The sequence below is a fragment of the Apteryx mantelli genome, chromosome 1, assembly GCF_036417845.1.
Source record: "Apteryx mantelli isolate bAptMan1 chromosome 1, bAptMan1.hap1, whole genome shotgun sequence".
Classification (NCBI taxonomy): Eukaryota; Metazoa; Chordata; class Aves; order Apterygiformes; family Apterygidae; genus Apteryx; species Apteryx mantelli.
This window is the reverse complement of record NC_089978.1, coordinates 182,181,001-182,200,584: the sequence shown is the minus strand read 5'-3', so window position 1 is coordinate 182,200,584 and position 19,584 is coordinate 182,181,001. Positions and strand designations below refer to the sequence as shown.

General features: G+C 38.7%; 1 protein-coding gene across 1 annotated transcript in view; it reads right to left on the bottom strand.

Moving 5' to 3' along the window:
• Window positions 1-19,584, bottom strand: part of PTPRR (protein tyrosine phosphatase receptor type R) — a 145,814-nt gene that overhangs the window by 46,813 nt on the left and 79,417 nt on the right. Inside the window, exons 4-5 of the mRNA XM_013947012.2 lie at window positions 16,888-16,998; window positions 10,017-10,279 (exon numbers count right to left, since the gene is read on the bottom strand). Of these exons, the coding sequence (XP_013802466.2) occupies window positions 10,017-10,279; window positions 16,888-16,998 (374 nt within the window). The remainder of the gene's footprint in view (window positions 1-10,016; window positions 10,280-16,887; window positions 16,999-19,584) is intronic.

Genomic DNA, 19,584 nt, shown 5'->3' with positions numbered 1-19,584 from the left:
TCTATTATTTTGTCTGTGTTTAGATCCTAAGTTTTTTGGATAAAGGATTATCTCATCTTTGTGCATATACAGAACCTTGCACAGTGGGATCCTGGTCTGTGACCAAGACTCTCAGGTACAATATATATGTATGTGTATATATATATTTATAAAAATGTTCAAGACAATTTCCCACAATAGCTGAGAAACAGGCTGACTCACAGATTTACATGCAGTATTCTTTGAGGAAAGGTGTATTTGTAAACAACGGGCATTTGTTAATCTTTTAACATTTGCAATGTTAAACAGCTTTCTGTGCAAACTGGCTCTGACTGTGTAAGAGATCTCTGCTGAATTTCCAGAACTGGATTTTTCCAAAAAGAAGCAGTGTAATTATTCAAGTGTCATTATTTGTAAGTGTTCTTCTGACAATGCACAGAAATAAAATGAATTTTGACTGCAGTCAAAGAAAAGTTTCATGGCCCAGCACCTTAACTGATAGCTACAATATCAGTGGGATGCTTAGTAAGTATTGCCCAGTACATGGCTTCTTGCAATTCAAAGATATACTTTAAATATTTTATATTGCAGTTTTAAAGGCACTTTGACGTTTTGCTTTTCTTAACTGCATTCTGTGTCTGTCCCTATAGTTTTGAATTCAGGGGAACTGAGCTAAATTCAACTGTAGGCTGGCCTGCAGAACAGCTTCACAGAAGGAATGGCATAAACAGTGAGAAATACATTCCAAAACAAGAGGAAAGGCGGGTATTACTGTCTTAATTTGAGGCCTTTTTCAGACATTAATGGGAACACTCAGGCCCCCAAATCTGAAAAATCAACCTGACTTGTAAATATCAAAACCTGTATATCTGCTATGGATGCTCCCTTCTACATTAGCTCTTTATTCTCCTGAAATCAGTACCTGTGGCTTCTAGTCAAGGGGTCCGGAGATGCAACATAGCTCATTCTTCTTACAGCCCAGCCACATCATGAAACTTGTGTTCTTCTCCCTTTCTTTGTTCCTTAGCACCACTTTTCCAAGCCGCCCACGTGAAAAGGCAGTATATTTGGTCATACTATTCATAGATGGACACATCCTGCTGAGCCGAATTGTTCTGAGCATTCAAGTTCAGCTAATTTGCATCCCCTCACTTTCCCAAATGTCCAGTTCTGCCTGCACACGAGCCTCAGGACACGTGGTGAAGCAGTCACAGAAACCCTGTTGGGGATGGTCTACCACAGAAACAGAGCAGAGCCAAAGAGGAGCTGAAGACATCAATCACTGCAAGGTTGCAACTGAGTTTAACTGTCTGACTAAAGAGTGCTTAAAAGGCCAAACCCGCTGCTCTCGAGGAGACAAGGGGATTACTCACAGAACTCAAATTACTCATTTGTCAAGGGCGACAATGGCCTGTGTGAGCCTCAGCCTCTAGAAGCATTTAAATATTACCATAGATATTTCCCCTCAGTTTCTTGTACTCTGTGTTACTTTTCAAAAGTTCAGCTGGACAAATCACTGACAAAACCATGAAAACTGTCTGCCAGATGGTGGCCACTGATTAATTTGTCTTAACTTCAGCCAAAAAGGAAGAAAATGTGATGGGTGGAGCAGTAAAGACAAGCACAATCAACATCCGACCAAATAGGGTTTCCTGTCACCTTGGGAACTATACTGATTGGCACTGCAGTTTCCTGTGTACAAGCTAAAACCAGTAGCAACTACAGTAACAAGAATAAACGCAAGATAAGAGACCTGGGAATACAATAAAATTGTTATAAAATTCCTGACTAAACCTCACAAGATGGTAAAGACAAAATCAAGGGTAGGTATGGGACATGTGCTAAACTGAACACTTCCCTGCATTTGAGACAAGATGAATACCAAGTTGCATGAGAAGAATTTTTCTGAACAAGAGTGGGCTCATTTGCCTGAATTACCCACTCTCAGACAAAAATGCCACCTGCTTTGAAGAGTTTTTAGTTCTTTGTAGGAGAAAAAAGGGATGTGGGACAACTTGGAGGTTACAAAGCAGAGACGAAGTTAAGAGGGTAAATGTACTGTCTACCCAAGCTAATCTGAAGTAATTTGCAGGAGGTGCTAGAGACACAGGGAAATGGACTGCAGGTGCAAGCTTGGCAATGGTACATAGTTATTTGCATCTACTCATAGAGATCCTAATTCCTATACAGTATTGTTTCAAATAGCTCTAGTCAAAAGCAAAACACAGTCAGGAGAGGAATGGTTAAAATACAGTATTTAAAAGGTCTTTGTTAGGCTGGTGTCTGAGTTCACTTCCCCTTCAGAGAAATGGGACAATTCACATTCCTGCCCTCTTCCTAAACTGCAGATAACAGAAGACGTCTATATGGGATTGAATTGAACAGAACATTTGTACAATTCAAAGGTCCAATGTTTGCAGAGAGTTTTCAGAATGACTGTGCAATAATGCAAGCTGGAGGTAAAGCCTTACTCTTTATCTAATGATGAATTCATACTCTAAAATATACTTTTTACCTCTCAGGCACTGAGCAGGAGACTCACAGCTGGATCCCATTTCAAGTTCCCCGTCACCTACACCTGTTTCTCCCACATCGGTAGCACAGGTTTTCAGCCCTTGCCCTATGCTGTCACCCAGTGCGCAGGAGCAGGCAGTCACACTGTGGTCTTCCAGTTGAGATGGCCTGCAAGGTCCCTGAGGGGGAGAGAAGCCAAATTCCAGGCTGTGGGGAGGCCTTGCACTGACAGAAAGGAGCATTGCTAAAAGACACAGCAGCAGCTGCCTACCATCTGGACCGCTCCCATTGTGTGAGCTGCTGCACCAGATGCACACTTCTTCATCTGCAGGCTACATCTACAGTAAGAAATAAAACCAGTGCCAGGAAACAATCGCAGGCACTGAAACACGATCATCAATATTGTTTAATTTCAAGCCTTGCCCTTGGCTTGTTTTCAGCCTGTACTGAGTAGTGCACCCCAAATCAACTCACCAGCATAGTTTGGGACCTAGCTGATGCACAGACCACTCCCAGTAGGCAGCTTGCATCCAGCCCCCCTCTTTCAGAGGGAGAGGGAGTTCAGTAGTATGGACACAAGCTATTTGGTGCTAGTTGACCTGAGTGCTAGTGAATGTTTCTGGGTATATTTAATTCACTAGTGCATCTCATACACTAGGACAGATGAACATTGAGAGGTCTGCCAAAAGAGAGAAAGGCATTTTTAGGTCATTCAAAAAGTTTCTTACAGTATTCTCTCACTCTTCTTAAATAGTGTGTACCAGTAGTAGCTCTTAGTACTTTTACAGTATTTCCAGTTAAGGTTCTCATCTTTGGCACATCTTTTCAGACTGATATGCCAACTTGACAGTCTCTACCCAGTGGATAGCAACGGTGCCAGAGGAGGTTTATGCGGCATCCAAAGTGCTCTAATGAGTCGCTGGCAGAGACAGACTGGAACTCAAGAATTCCTGCCTCCTACCTCAAACTCTGTTTACTAGTCCCTGGTGCTTTTCTAATTCATTTTGATAGGATATCACTGTAAAATTGTTCTCCAGCTATTACTTTTGTGTTGGCACACAGCTCTGCTTTGAACAATTACACTGACATTTTCCTGAAAACAATCCCTAGCATTTAAATTAAGAATGCAGAAAGCATATTCAGCTCCACACAATAGGGTAAATTTATCCTCCAAATCTATGCAAAGCTAGTATATTTTAGCCAGGAAATTCAAGGCCCCTTCCTGTAAATAAATTAAGTTCCCATGCTTATGTCATAAATACAAAAACTGGCATGTTTACAGTATTCCAACTGCAAGGTGCTACCCTCTGAGTATTACTTTAAATGATTACTCACAACAGACTGTTTCATATAAAGAAAGCAGATCAGCAACACCGTAATTACATTTGCAGCACCAACTGTGCTCTGTGATTTAAAAATCAGAACAGAACCATAGCGAATTGCTGGAAAATTTTCCCATCTATTAAATAGAGTGGAGATTTGGTTGAACAGTGATATCCTGAGATGCAACTTCCATTACATTAATGAAGCAAGGCACATCAGGTTTTTTTATTCCGTTTCCAATGCTTCTTACTGTTTGAACAAGTGCATTTATTTGGTATATAGTATTGTTAATGTAATGATTAATTTTAATGGATACTGCTTTTCTAATGTCAGGAAAATAGGTATTACAGTTAATATTTGGCATTGACTGCATTTATCATCCACAGTATTTGTCTTCCAGATGGTCATTGACAAGGCACAGAAATTGTAAAGGTGGCCAGAACAATAGTTTACTTTGTGTGTCTATGAAAAATAACTGATAAGAGAGATTAGTTATCAATATTAACATAGGAATTCTCTTCCATCTCCAAACTTGAAGTCCAAACTGCGCAGGATTTTGTTTCTAATGCTGACAAATACAAAATGTTTCTGAGGAGGTATGCCAAAGACAGACAGAGCGCAATGAATATTTTCATTATGTGGGTTTGTGTGCGTGTGTGTGTGTGTGTGTGTGTGTGTGTGAGTACCTTTTAATTATATGTTCCTGATTTGAACTTTATCTTTCAGCAGTGAGTTCCACAGACTAGCATGGGTTATTTGAGTACATATATTTTTCTAATAGTTTTAAAATGTCCTGCCTTCCTTTTCCATTAAAATATCTCTTTGTTCTCATATTATAAGAAAGTGGACAGACGTGAGCATTTATCATCTTCTTCTCTAACTAACCTTTCGCTTTGCCTTTTCCTCCTACTATTCTCTATTCTGATACCTACTGTGATTTTCACTAGAGGTGGCAAACTTGTTTGTCCTCTCTCCTCCAGTTTTGCTCATGCTGGCTTTGACTGCCTTCCCTTTCATACAGCATCTTCCTCTTCCCTGTGTCACAGTAGTGGTTCCACATAGTTGCAGAATTATTTTATTTCACAGTTTAAAAATATTTTATTATTTCACTTATCTGACATGTTTTTCTTATATTTACTGGACTTCTTTATTCTCCACTCTCTTGTATTTATTTGCATAAAAAGAAAATTGAGTACAATGAACATGTAAAATGTTACTCAGTCAGAATGAGAGTCCTACATGCCTCTAGCACCCAGATATCTGAACATAAGGAGATCTCTCTTTTAGACAGAATCATTATCCAACAAATTTGTAATAGACTGAGAAAATATAGGACTGCATTTTTTCCCACAAATTGTTTAGATAAAATGGACACAGTTTTAGGTCTTTGTAACTAGGATGGAAAACAAATGCTTAAGAAGACTTTCATGAGCACTATTTGTGTATTTTTAATATACATAGTAGAATAACTTTTTTCCATATCTTCTGTCTCTTTCCATGTGCTTTTGCATGCTAGGTAGTAACTAAATTATTTGAACAAAATAGGATATTCTGCATTAGTTAGTTGAAATACCATTGTCCTAGTCACAAATAATACTAGAACTAAAACTCACAGCAGTAATAGCTGGGGAAAGGAGTAAATCCGTTTGTTAAACAAGTCAATACTGTGCTGCTGTGGTAAATTATTTATCTTTATCATGCCCACCATGTCTGTGTTTTAACAAGTTACTGGATTTATTATGAATTTTCAATGCTTGATATGTCAAAAGGAAATTTAAAATACAATATTCCACTTCACCAGATTATGATTTTGGCTGGAACCATTCAAAGCAAGACGTATTTTGTGCCAGCCAGCAGAATAAAATGAAGCCTTACTCTGCTGAAGAAAAAGTTCTACATTATTCATATCAACCTGTAAAAGCCAAAGCAGAAAAATAAATGCTGATGCAGCATTCATGGATAAGTTCATGGAAGAAAAAAGGACCATTTGCATTGTAAATTCCAGTGTCAGCCGTATGATACCACGACAGTTTATGGCAGCAGATAGCTATTAGGCAACAAGGTTAGCTCTCCTGCTCCATCCGTCAGCACCAGCACTTAGGTGGGTTGCTGCATAGGAAGGCAGAATAGCAAAAACACTAGAAGAACTAATTTTTAAGCACTCTGTGCTGAATGCTTTGCAAGAAGCCAGAAGACCCTGAAGAAAGCCCTTGGTCTACCATCTATAATTAACCACAATAGAAAAGAAATCAATGCGGTTTTGGTCTAACAATCCCTTCACCTCCAGACCTGTCATTCGCTCTTTCACTTTTGGCCACCGCCACTTCAGTGATTTCCCAAGTGCGTGCTGAACACCAGCAAACGGCCTCTGTCAGTGTTCAGGAAAATAACCCACCTAATGAGGCCACAGGCCAGCTACGTCCCTGACTACATGATCACCTTCCCTGCTCCGAGAATGACAGCCAAAGCTAAATTAAAAAATGCTAGCCAATTTGACACCAAATCCTTACTCCAGAGTTCACTGAAATGAAAAGGGGGTCTCTGAGGACCCACAATGAAAAGCCCTGCATGAAAAAGCATACGCTGTCTTTCCATCCTGGGCAGAAATGAAGCCTGTGATACACAGCAATATTTTCTGCCTGCTCTAGATGTCACTCTCCCCTTGCCCAAGCGCTGCGCTGCATGGCTCCCGGCACTGCAGCAGCAGAGGACCCAAGTACACGCTGCACAAATTACAGCAACATTCAGATCCTGCCAATTATGAAGGGAGGTCACGAGGCCTCCCAAACAGTGGTAGTTTGAGAATATATTCCTGGTAATGAAGTGTGAGATTTGGTCCAGCTGTGGTTAGTTGGAAATCAGGCGCTATGATTTTTGATATTCTTTAATATCAAACCCATGACAATATTTGATCTGACAATCTCTTTTACCTCCACTGTTAGAAATGTGCCACTTTTCTGGACTCATGAAGCTATCACAGGTCCAGAAATAAGCCACAGGAATAAGCCTTATTTACAAATGCATTAATCAAGGCACCAAGCACTGGAGTATGTGTCACATCATAGAAATCATTTTGTGCATTATACATGTTTGATAATGAAAATGTTGCATAATCTGCTGGGAAAACTGTTCCTTACATAAATTGCTGAATAAGAGCCTTTTCAGAGAGATGCATAGCAAAAAATGTACATGGACTTGGGTCTAATATTCAGAAGCAAAATATACTTTTAGAGGCTGGACAAACTTCCAGAATCATTTTGATGATCTACGGACAGTTGTCGAATAACAATTCATCTGCCTCTGTATCAGCCAATACTATTCTTATTAAAAATGGAAAGGTTGGGAGGGTCAGATGCTGATGTGGTGTTTTGTAGATATACAGCTCTGCCATATTTTTGCTTTTAGATGTGCTCTCCAAAGCAGTATTTAGTGTGCTGAGCAGGGAGAGCTAGAGAGGCAGGCATCATGGGGCTTTTCTGTCCCCTTCTCCAGAGATACTGTCACAAATTTACCATCTGATGGCTAGCCACAACAGCTGGATCACTCCCTGGTTTGGCCCATGGTCCTGTGATTTCTCTTCAAAGAGACACAATCTTCTCATTCTGGATCATACTAGTCATTTTATTTTATGACTATGGATCACACTTAAGGAATCAAAATAGGGTATTCAAATAGCTAGAAAATAACTCTCAGGAATAACTGTCAAGTCATCAGATCAAAGAAATAGCAATGACAAATTCATCAAGAAATCGCTGTATCCAACTAGCATGCCCAGGACCTTCCTCCCCTGAGCAGAAAACGAAATCAGGGTAGCAAATGCTATTGAATGGGATGTACCCAAGCTACAGCTATGATCAGGAGGGGACTTACAGGCTTGATCCCACTCCATACCAACAGGAAAAGGGCAGTGGACAGTCTGTTTTTACAGCGTGCTGCTTGCGGAATGTAGATATGTGCTATAAGGTCCACCACTCCAGTGTGTAAGGCTATCTAGGACAAAGTTGCTGTTGGCCAAGAAAGTGGAAAGGGATTTCAAACTGTCCGCATAGCTGGCCATCAGATGATGTCTGAGGTAAAATATGTTGCTGCATCAGTTATAATTTTTTGTCTCCAATGTTCCTGTGTTTCAAAATGTGTGTAAAGTTGTTCACAGTACAGGATACAGTAAATAAAAAATAAGAAAAATATATAATAATAGTTGATTATTTCAGAGGAAGAGAAGACAGCTTATTACCTAAAGTTCTCTCCCTCACATCCCCTGACCTTCATATTGCTGAGCTCAAAATAAACATAAACCACCATTTCTTAGAAATGAACTTGAGGTAATAAAGTGTAGCTGTGCAAAAGGATTACAAAAAACCCCCCGTAGAATGGGATGTTACCGCAAGTGCTTTCATTTTTTCACAATCAGCTATTAGTGTTCTTTTACAGTAGAAACCAAAGTGCTTGGTTTCTTTAACTTCCTTTTCTTTAGTAATAAGCTGAAACGTCTGGCTTGTTTGATCAAACAACAGGTCTTTGTATTTCAGGTCTCCATTTTGACATGTCTGACTCAGAACATCTTTCAGAAAATTGGTTTAGAAGTATTGAAGGCCAAGTTCCTATTTGTGGTGGTGAAAATTAAAATCCTAGATCAGTGATTTTTATTTTCTTTGTTTGACAAATGCAAATACTTTTTTCCTGGTCCTTACCTACAAATTCTCCCACCAAATTCCTTTGTCCCAGTCCCTCTTAACTATTATGCATGTCATGTTAAATGCCAGGTATTATAAACAGGCTATGTAATACCTATATTTGTGCGCTGTAATTTTAGGAACTTGTGGAGTGAGGGCAACTATGAAAATGTATTTACTTGCCTCCTCCATTCCTCATTTTTGTAGCTGCAGTGATATCACTACATATTTTATGACAGATCTGCCTTTCAGCATCTTTTACTTGTGGAGGACTCAGACCCTGTCTCTTAGTTCTGTCTGTGCCTCATAAAACCATTGATAAAATTCTGTCTTTGAAATCCCATTGTTGAAACTGAATCAGAGCTACTGCTAAACTCAGAAAGTCCTCAAAGAGAACGTTCCGCTTGGGTCTCCTTTTCATTCTGATTTCCCCTTCATATTTGCATTATGTCTGTTCTTTCACTTATCTTCTGTGCAGGGGTAGAAGAGTTCAGTTACACTGCTGCATGCTATATTAGTTATTCAGAGCACTGATGCTTTATGAAAGCTGCCTGCAGCCATCAGGCAAGAAATTATATAGGTTTCTAACAGACGAGAGACAGATGTCAGTGTGCATTCTCCTGTGGGAAGAATAACTAGTTTTGTAAAGGGAACACTGGCCCAGTTCTTTAAAGGTAGAATGAGTGATTTCTTGCAACATTTGGTGCCTAAGTATTTCTGAGAAGCTGAGCACAAGTACTGGCTTCTTTATCAGTCACTTCTTTCTCTTTTTTGCAAAGTCTGTAGACCTTGGACTGTTCCCCTACCATCATGGGAAGCTGCATTTAAGAAGGAAAATTATCTAAAGGTGAAAATGGAAACACTGTACAAGGTTGGCAAATGCATTCAGTTGCTGTAAATATTGCTCCTTTCTAAGTTTCCCAAGGGTTGAAATGTCTGATCTAGGACAATCTAGGCATGACAGGCATGAAAACAAGACATTTCTAAGTAGTGTATAGCTGTGAACTCATTGGTCCTCTCTGTTTTGCTCTTTTTACTTCTGCAAGGTGGACAGAACTATCCATCATCCCTTCTCCATGTTTCTGGGAAGCCGTTTGGATAGGAGAGATAAAAAAGGCAGTGAAGGAGCCAGGCTGACAAGCAATAGGGACTCCCTGACACTGAGAGACTCCTGAGAGTACTGGAGAAATGTAATCAGCCCTTGTGCCCTCTGCCTGGATCTCCAAGATCAAAAGAGGCAAAAATCAATGAAATTGAAAAATAAAATATTTGGGTAATTGCTGGAAAGGGAAAGAAACAAATTAGCAAAAAGAATTCCAGTTAATCTGAACTCAAACCCCTGGATCTCTGTTCCTACGAAAAGGAGGAAATACCAATAAGATAAACACTAACACACTGAAATACCACTTCTCAGATGTTTGGAAGGTCAAATCTCCTGTTCTTTGACAGAAGAGACACATGTCAAATCATGCAGCATGAGTATAACATAGCAGAATAAATCCTGAACATGCTGGGGCACCATCCTACCTTTCCTGGAGCCCCACAGGTTTCATTCTGAAAGGAGATGGACTGGCAGACAGGGGAGGTTTGAGCTCAGGAACACATTGGCCTTGAGGGTCCACTACAACATTTACAACTTTTGGAGCCTGTTCAGGCTGGACCATGCTGTTGGTGGTCTTGTACTCGGACTGAGATGTCTGGAGGGGAAGGGGAGAGAGGTGGATCTCCTGTTTCTTTTCCTTCTCTTGTCTCAGCGACAACTGGATCTTCTCCTTTAATCTGTACAAAACCTACAGAAACAGAAAAGAAAGTCCACTCATTTTAATCCCAGTTTCCTTGTAAACAAGGTAAGGAAAGCATCACAAATGCTGGATGAGATTGCTATATATGGTTTTCATTTCTAGAAGGTAATCCACAAGTTGTGTTATATGGCGTTTCCCAAAACAGGATAAATATTTCCATTACATAAACCACAGTGTGTACGTGTGGGTGGTAGGGATTTTAGCAGTTCTCATTGTGAGCCAGGAATTATTTGTAATACCAGCAGCTGTATTATTAAAGAGATAAAAAACATAGAACAGAAAATAGTTGTCGCAAAAATCACTGTGAAGAAAGAAATCCTGATAAATAAAATAATTGTAGAAAACAATATCAGAATTTTAACGTGAGAGACAATGGCACAATATAAAACAGATGCTTATGATATATCTGTCTCTAATGATAACACCTTCAATTTCTTTTACTGAGTACGTTCCTAAAACTGTTAGTCATTTCTCATGGAGCTAATACTTGAACAGAATAACTTTACTAGGCCACTTCTGTAATGGTAGGCTGCTACTACTCTGAAATATCCCTGAAGTCTTTTTTACCAAAAATCTCATAACATCCTTAAATAAACATCCACTGTTCTGTAAAAAAGCTGAATTGATGCACAGCCTGTGTAGCTATTTAAGGATCTGTGGCCATTCAAAAAAGTCTGTTTTACAGTTACCCAGACATTGATATCTAAAAGCAAGACTATAACAGGATTCTCAGTCCAGCTAGTATTGTAGGAACTTGGATGTCAGATTATCTGCAGCAAGTCCTCTTCCCCTGAATTCGACATCCAAGCTGCTGTACACTGGCTTAGGAAGGACTGGGAGGTAGCGTGTGCGCCGTTTTGTCACTCCAAAGGAGCCTATATTATGTTTATCTAACAGATCTCACCTCCCTTGGATGGAATATAAATTTCCGAGTTGTAGTTTTGCCACTTTCAAAATGTGCCTTAAAACTGAAGAAACTTAGGAGAATCACTATCATGTCTCTGTAATAATCATAGTATCCTAAATACTGTTTGTGGAAGTGGGCGAAAGCCACTTCTAGAGCTTTTTGAAGGTGTCTGCTGATGCCTTCATACCTTCTACTCTGCTCTAGCTGTTGCCAGAAAGCAGTCTAACTGCATCCTGGTTTGCAAAGCCATAGAAACAGATCCTAGAACAAACCCTTCTTCTGCTGCAAATCAGAGGTTCTTTGATGGCTGTCGCCCTCCTAGCACTGCGTAAAGATCTCTCACTCCCTAGCTCTCCAGTGAAGACTGGATGTGTCTGATGCGTTTGTTTTTTCAAGGATTAGTATTAGAGGTTTAGCTGGGAACTGACCTAACACCATTAGCAATATTTCCATTAAACAGGACTTAGCTACGTAAACCATCTGCTCATTCAGAAGAATTCTGAATTAAATTGTATGGATAAGATAAGCTGCTCTTGGCCATTACTTTGCAGAAAAACAAACTGTGAAGCAAAGATGCAGGTATCAGGAAAGATAAAACAGGGCCTTGAAATATTTTAACCCTCTTTTCTCCCCAGTGACTGTTTTGGTCTCATCTGTTTCTGGTAACCCACAGATACACAGCTCAGACATTTACAGCTATGATAACGTTTACCAGTCTTCCTGTGGCTAATATATTTGGACATAGCTTCTTCCTTTGGAGACCCAGGAAATTACACTTTTGGGTTCCAAAAATTGAGACTAGTATTATTTCCTATCTTTTTTAATACTCCACTATTAGATCCTAGAAAAAAGACAGCCTGCAACTAGTGGAAATTGAAAAGAATTAAAGAAGCACATTTGATCTAAGAGCTAACAATCTTTCCTCAGAGAGGCAGGGGCTGTCAATTTTTTAATGAATTAAAGAAAAACAAACAAACAGAAAATGGCCAAAAAGACAGTGGCCAAGCCAGGCTCCAAGCTCTACAAATTAAACAATTTAGTTGTGGTCATATTTCAAGTCAGTTTAAACACATTCATCTGCCAGTATGGATGGAAACAGATATAAACCCCCTAAATTAGGAAAACTGATGTTTTATAGATTTCTCAGAAGATTCATTGTGCAGATAACCAAGACACACAGAGCAACTGAACAATATGAAATACTGTTTTCAAGGACACCTAAGTTAAATCTTTAATATATTAGGCCCTGGGTTCAGAGTCACCGTTAGCAGAAAAAGTCTCCTCCTTGATTCTGTTGATGCAGAAGAATGAGAGGATCCTCAGAGAACTCTGTTCACTCGTATTTCTGCTCAGTATATATGGCAACAGAAGGCTGGCATGCTACAGGCATCCCTGGCCAGTACCTCCTTTCCACCCATTCAAAATACCAGCGGAGAGCCCTTTTATTCATCTTCAGAGAAAAACAATGACTCCCCTAAGGTCTCTGGGATGAAGAGATCTTGGAAACAGTCACATGGAGCAGTGTTAGGAAGCTCATCTGCCTCACAATGTTTAGGGCACCGAAGACTGTATAGGAAAATCTCGCAGAAACTAAGGGAAACAAAGACTGTTCACTCTAATAAAAAGGATTCTCTCTTAGCAAGCGCTTTTCGACATGTGTGTGTGCCTGTGTGCGGTCTGTATGAGCGGTGCTGTTGTGTGTATGTGTACACATGAGAAGAAAACCAACTAGCAAAATTTCCCTCAAACCCTGGGGAAAGGATGAAAGAACAAAAATGTGACAGAGGTTAGTCATGTTGTTTAATGCATTACTGGGAAGCATTTGGATTCCCTGATGCTGAATGCACTATAAAAAGTTCTGTAGAAACAGAAGAACTCAGATAACCTAGGACTAGTTTATATACAAAAAAGCTGCACTCTGATTTTAACTCCTACTTTTTCTTATTTCAGTTCAATCAGCTTAATCACTCTTGCAGGATGATTAAATTACGTATCTTTGATTTTGCTTTAAATCTTTACATTGGTAAAAGCTGAAGTTGGTGGGCCGATATCAGCTGCACATATTCTATAATCGAAGTGCTTTCAAAAATACTGCACCATTTTATGAATCCTAAAACCTTGTAAATTTACGAACAAATGATAGGTCATGTGAGAAACAGTAGGCTGAAATGCTTTTTTGTTATTCAATATTCTTCTTGCTAAAGGAATTCCCAAATACATTCATGAAGCTGAAAAAACATCATACTGATCATAATTTATAAAACACTAGAGCCATTAATAAAAAATTGCAGCTCTCACAATTTGTTGACAAAAAAGCTCATGTTCTTCATTTTAAATGAAAAAACAATCCTACTTTTTGAAAATTAAAATTTTTAGTGTGAAAAAGAAAAACATTTAGAAAACCCTCTCATCACAACCAGCTACAAATACTTTATAATCTGAAACAGATACTTCCAGACTACTCACGAGATACTTATACATACAAGGATATATACAATAGGATATGTAAACATATCAAAACAGGATAAATTAATAAAAAATATTAACAGTAAATAATTTAATTCACTGTCAAATATTGTGTTTTGTATTAAATTTGGTGATGGCTCAATTATTTCTCCATCTATATAACATAAAAAAGTACAGAGACCTATTCTTCACATAGGAGCACTTAAAAATAATTAATCTTAATTAGCACCTTGCTTGGCATATGTTATGAATGATGTATGATGTTCCCAGTAGAACTGAGTGCCTGGTCAGGAGCGCTGATGAGGATAGCAATGGGCTGCCTGTTGACCTCTACTTATGATGAATCCCCCCCGGGATGCAAGAGGCTCACATATCCTGACAGCAAAGACTAGATGAGTAAATACATAGCACAACCTCAGAGGTGCAATTTACAGGTCTGAATTTAGCTCATGTGCTGCTGTATCTCAAATCACAACAATACCCTGCACCATGGATTTTTTTATGTAATAGAGGCCAGATAATTGCTTTCTTAGTACTGTTAATTATTATTAAATTCCAGCCAAACTTTCAGAAACCTAATGGCCGTTAATGCAGTGTTCTCTCAGTCTAAAAACTGTGCAGGGAAGTGTCATGATTTTTAAAACCCAGTTAAAAGAAAAGGCTGCATATTTTACAATTTCTGTAGTAATTTCATTAACACTGACATTTCAGCCGCCTGACACTAACCCCTGTAGATCATCATTATTATCACTAATTACTTTCTATTTCGTACTGTAATGGACACTTCCTCATCATTTAGAAATGCAGGTTAAACTTTCTGCTATTGGAACCTTAAAACTACAAATACACACCTAGAGACAAATGGATGGCTACACTGTAACATTAAAAAGGGGCCTCATTTTGGTGATCTCATACGGTCACTAAAGCCGGAGCTACTTCAGATCAGGTCGAAAGCTTTACTCTAAAACTTAAGGATTTGACAGACTGTGATGGTTGAATTCTAAATATTGAATTCCTGCTTTCCACAAATCTGCCATTCTGTCACATGTGAAGTGTGATTAAAAACAATGATGTGAATTGTTTCTTAGCCTTATAGATTGCACATATTCCATATATCAGCAGGTCCAAGCAAAATCTGAGACAGTGTCACTTTTACATGGTTTAAACTTAACAGTAGTACATGTAGAAAAGATGTATATTGGAACAGTGAGGGAACAGAAAACGGATGCCTGCAGAAAAGATCATAGCATATGCAGCTCTAGGTCTACTAGTCTTTCCCTCTGTCCTAACTCTGAAATCAGCTATACTCAAACTATTCCTGACAGATGCCCGTCTAAAACCTCAACTGATGAAAACTCAAGAGCTGCCCCAGGCAATGTACTCCAGTGTATAGTGACCCGATTTGACTGAATCTCCCTTTCAACAATTGGCTTCTTGTCCTATCCCCAGTGGACAAAGTATTACCTTCCTCCTTACCACGGCCTTTGAAAACTTTCCATATTTGAGAATAACATGTTTCTCCTTGGTCTTCTTTTCTCTATAATAAATAAACCAAATTCTTTTGTGCCTTCTGTATCTCTGATCACTCTTTCATTTCTCCTCCCTGCTGTAATTGGCTCACATCATTTCAGCAGTGTGGTACCCAAAAGAGACTACATAGCAAGACATAATACTATAACCACATTATTACCAGAACCAAGTGAAATGGATTTAGAGATCATATCCTTATTTATACATCCCAGGGCAAAGACTGTCATTTTGCAACAACATGACGTTACTGATTTACTTAAGTGTGTGCTTTCCTGTACTGCTAGAGCATTTCCTGTGGAACCGTTGCTTTGCCACGTATTTCCTACGTTATATTTATGCACCTGATTAGAGTTCTTGTCCCTACTGAGTAGCATTCTCTTTACTTCACATCGTTCTCTACTATATTAAGATAATTTAAAATTCTGATCCTGTTCTCCACAAGGTTTAAAGCTCCCACTATCATCTACACATTCCAAATAACTAATGAAAATATTGTGTAGTACCAGGACGAGGACAGACACTGCTTTCTATGCCCTTTCAGTTTTACAGTCAGTAATATCTTGTGTTCTGTTTCCCTGAAGCAAAAAGTTTGGGTAAAAATTAGTACTTACTTCTAGAGTTACTATGCTCTCTTTGAGTGAGATGGCATGGAGAACTGGAGATGAGTAGGAGGTAGAAGTTATATAAAAGCACAATTTATGTGAGAAAATAAATGCTTTTAAAATTCTAAGAGGACTATATGAGCTTAAACAAGATTTTGTTATAAATGTGAGTATTCATAAAAATCTTCAATTTAAATGTTCTTTTCTTTTTAAGGCTGTAAGTGGGAAATCCATCTAGGTTGCAGAAAATTAAACGTGTTTGAAAGCAAAATATCTTAGAAGACCCCAAGATACTATGAGTTTATAAATGCTGAGAATTGTCACAGAATTCAGCAAACCCTTAAATTTATGCACAATAGGAGAAAGATACAATTCAGGAAAGGAAAACATCTGAGATATAACATAAGGAAAATGCAAAAATTTGTCTATCAGTGGTGGTAGAGCCTTATTCATGCCCTATGTGTCCTTCTACAATTCACATTCAGAGCATTACATGTACAACTAATGCCCAGAAAACCGGCTGCTGAAGTCACACAACGTGAATGTCAATGAAGTATTTTAAAAGCATGATCACTCCGTGATGTACTTATTAGTCATTTCAGTTTAAAATTCATATTTTCAATATATGAATACTGACTCTCTCTCTCTCTCTCTCTTCCTCTCTCTCTCTCTAAAAATATATAACCACTGTGCATTGACAATATTGTGGTATTGTTTTTATTATCCCATAAAACTGAAGTACAGTAGGCCGAAGTGAATTCAGGGATCCTGGGACCTTAATAAAAGGTTGAGAAGTCATCAGCCAAGTCACTACAGAGTTATTTTGCAGTTAAGCGTCCATTATTTATTTCTTCAGCTTCCTTCTATGTTACATTTTTCTATTAGACTCAAAATGTAAAAAGCTGTATATTTCTATTACTCATCAAGCTTTGGATTCACAGTATTATGAGAATGACCAATTGTTACCTTGTAGCTGAGCTTTTGACAGCTTTGTGAAAACACTTTTCATATAAAGAACGTATGACTCTATCCTTCAAACCGAGAAAAGCACTAAGTAAAGAACAACAAAAAAAGGTAAAAAGCAAACTTACCATTAAGCAAGTTACTAGAATGACAAAGATGCTGAGAAATATGACAACTGCATAAAATCCTTCTTTGCTCCAGATTTTGTCTGTTTCACGCTGGCCTTGCAAAACATTTTTCTTTATTAAGCAATAAAAAAGAAAGAAGGAAAGAAAAAAGTTACACAGTAGTGTGTGCAGATTAAATAGCTCTTGTCAGGCATTAACCATCTTCCTTAGCTTTGTTACAGTTCACATTCCAAAGTATACAACATTTATTTTGAATGCTGCCATTCCCACACCTACCTTAGTGAATAAGCACGCTGACTGCACCATGTATGTGTGACACCAGAATCCTAATACTATGAAAGATGATCTAAGATCTTCCTAGTGACTGCTGAAATTATCTTCCTACGCAAGTAATGGACTGGTTTAAGGTAAGCAAACAAGACTCATGTTCTTTCTTGGAAACTACCTGGCTCATCAGGTAATAGGGCATTGCTCTTGTGTGGGCTGAGGAAACTGCTCGCACTTTTTCTCTCTGCTGCTTATCTCCTGCCCCACCACCCACATGCTAGCCTCTGAACTGTTTACACTTTACACAGATGTGAGAACAGGTGACTTGCCAGTTGCCTTCATGAGCCAAGAAACCCTGGCACTGTAATCTTTAGAATATGTACATGCATATACGTATATAGATAAAAAACTCTGATTTCCTGAAAGTAATCTCATTATCCATATATCTGTAATTCTGAATATGCTTCATCTCACTATCTTTGGGTTCCTGCTGATACTACATTTCTAAAAAGCTGTGCACACTAAAATTTGCAGAACTCCTGGGGAATATGAAATAATAATAATTTTTACAGCATTTATTTTTGGCCTTATTGCAGTGGGGGGACTGGGTTGGGCTATTAAATTACAAGAATTTCACGATGTTTCCAAATAAAAAATATGGTAGTAGAAACAAAGTAGATGTACCCCCAGTCTAACTGCCCTATATTATTTAGAATAAAATGTGTATTCTTGCAACAAAAGGAATCTTCCATTGTGGATTTCCAAGACAGAAATTCAGTCTCGGTCTTTTTGCTTCCTTCTTTTTTAATGGTGTATTTCTAGTACAGTTCTCAGACTGAGTAAAACAACTTTCTTCAATTCCAGTTTCTACTGTAAATGTTCAAGGTCTCAGTGCTTCCCCTTCATAGGGAATTTCCTAATGGCTTTAATTAAACTTTTAGTTTAACTAGTGAGTTGTCTTCCCTAGAAATTCATCTCAAGGCAGCTAACATGAATTACAAATGTGCTCTTTTTTCTTCTCAGGGGACGTTCCATATGAGCCCTTGGAGTCACCCATTTTCCACAGAGGAACAAGTCCCTCCGTTTAAAGGTAAGTAGCACTCACTGGACCTGTGTTACTATAGGGACCCTCTAGTACTTAACATGGAGGGTTCATGCTCAGAAGTCTGCTTTGCCACCGATTAGCTTGTTCTTTTGAGCAGTCAATGTATCGAGCAAATTCCTTGTGTCTGTGTGTCCACCCCAAACATAGAAAGTCCTGATAAAGTAGAATTTGTGTGGTAAGGGCTGCTGAGGAGGAGGAGAGCATGGCTTGGGAAACAGAATAAAGGCTGACAAAAACCCACTGCATGCTGTATCCCAATATAATTTTTATGATCCTACTTTCAGCACAGGCTGGCTCTGTGCTTGCTTTACAATACAAAGCAGATTATATTCTGTGCAATTCACAGATCACGCTGCCACAAAATACAAACAGACAGAGAAGTATTTGATAGCATGGTTAATTTATAGACTTGCTTGCTAAAAAAAAACCAACCATACATATAACTAGAAGTTGGCTGCACTAGAGCCAAAAGCATCTATAAATAAGAGTATTCTTTGGAAGTCATAGTACCAGGGATCAGAATGGAAATACTTCACCCCCTGCTGCTGAATCACAGAAATTCACCTTGTAAAATTAGTGTGAACATTTGAGTGAGGAATTGTGCAGTGTTTCACAATCTGGACCTAAAATCACTGTAAGTATCCACAGGTTGACAAGGATTATAAGTGACAGTCCTCTGTGTAGTGAGCAACTTAAAAATCAGTTTTCAGTGATGGAAATCTTGCCAAATATTTCTGCAGAAATTGTTCCTAGACATATTCAAACAGTGCTGCCACTATAACATGCTGTACTTTTCTGTGCAATGGCTATCTCAGCACAGCAAGGTTATTCTGTTGTGTTCACAGCACAGGACTCGGGTCCTAACACTGCCGTAGAGCTCAAAATTGCAGCTGCTGTGCACTCAGGACTCTTGTTGAAGTCCATGGGAATCCCACAATGAGAGCAGCAGCTGCAGCCCTGGCCCATTAGCTATAAGCTGTTTGACCCTGGGTAGGTTACCTGACGGCTTTCTGGTGTTTCAGATCTCTCAGGAGGAAATCTGGATAAAAAGCAAGAGTTGAAGGAGAACTGGCTGGGCTGCCCTTCCATAAGTGAGTAAATTTTTTTTTTTAACCTCTTCAGTGAAAGCACAAACACGCTAGAAAGTAAATGAAGAGCTAATAGGATTTTTCAACACAATGGCTGAGAGACTTTTAATTAACTGCACTTCATTAGTGTCACAAAACTTCATATTTTACACACAGTTATATGCTTTATACATACAACTGAGTCTAAAAGAATTAATCTGTATGATATACTTGTGTTCAGGATATGTTTTACCCTGA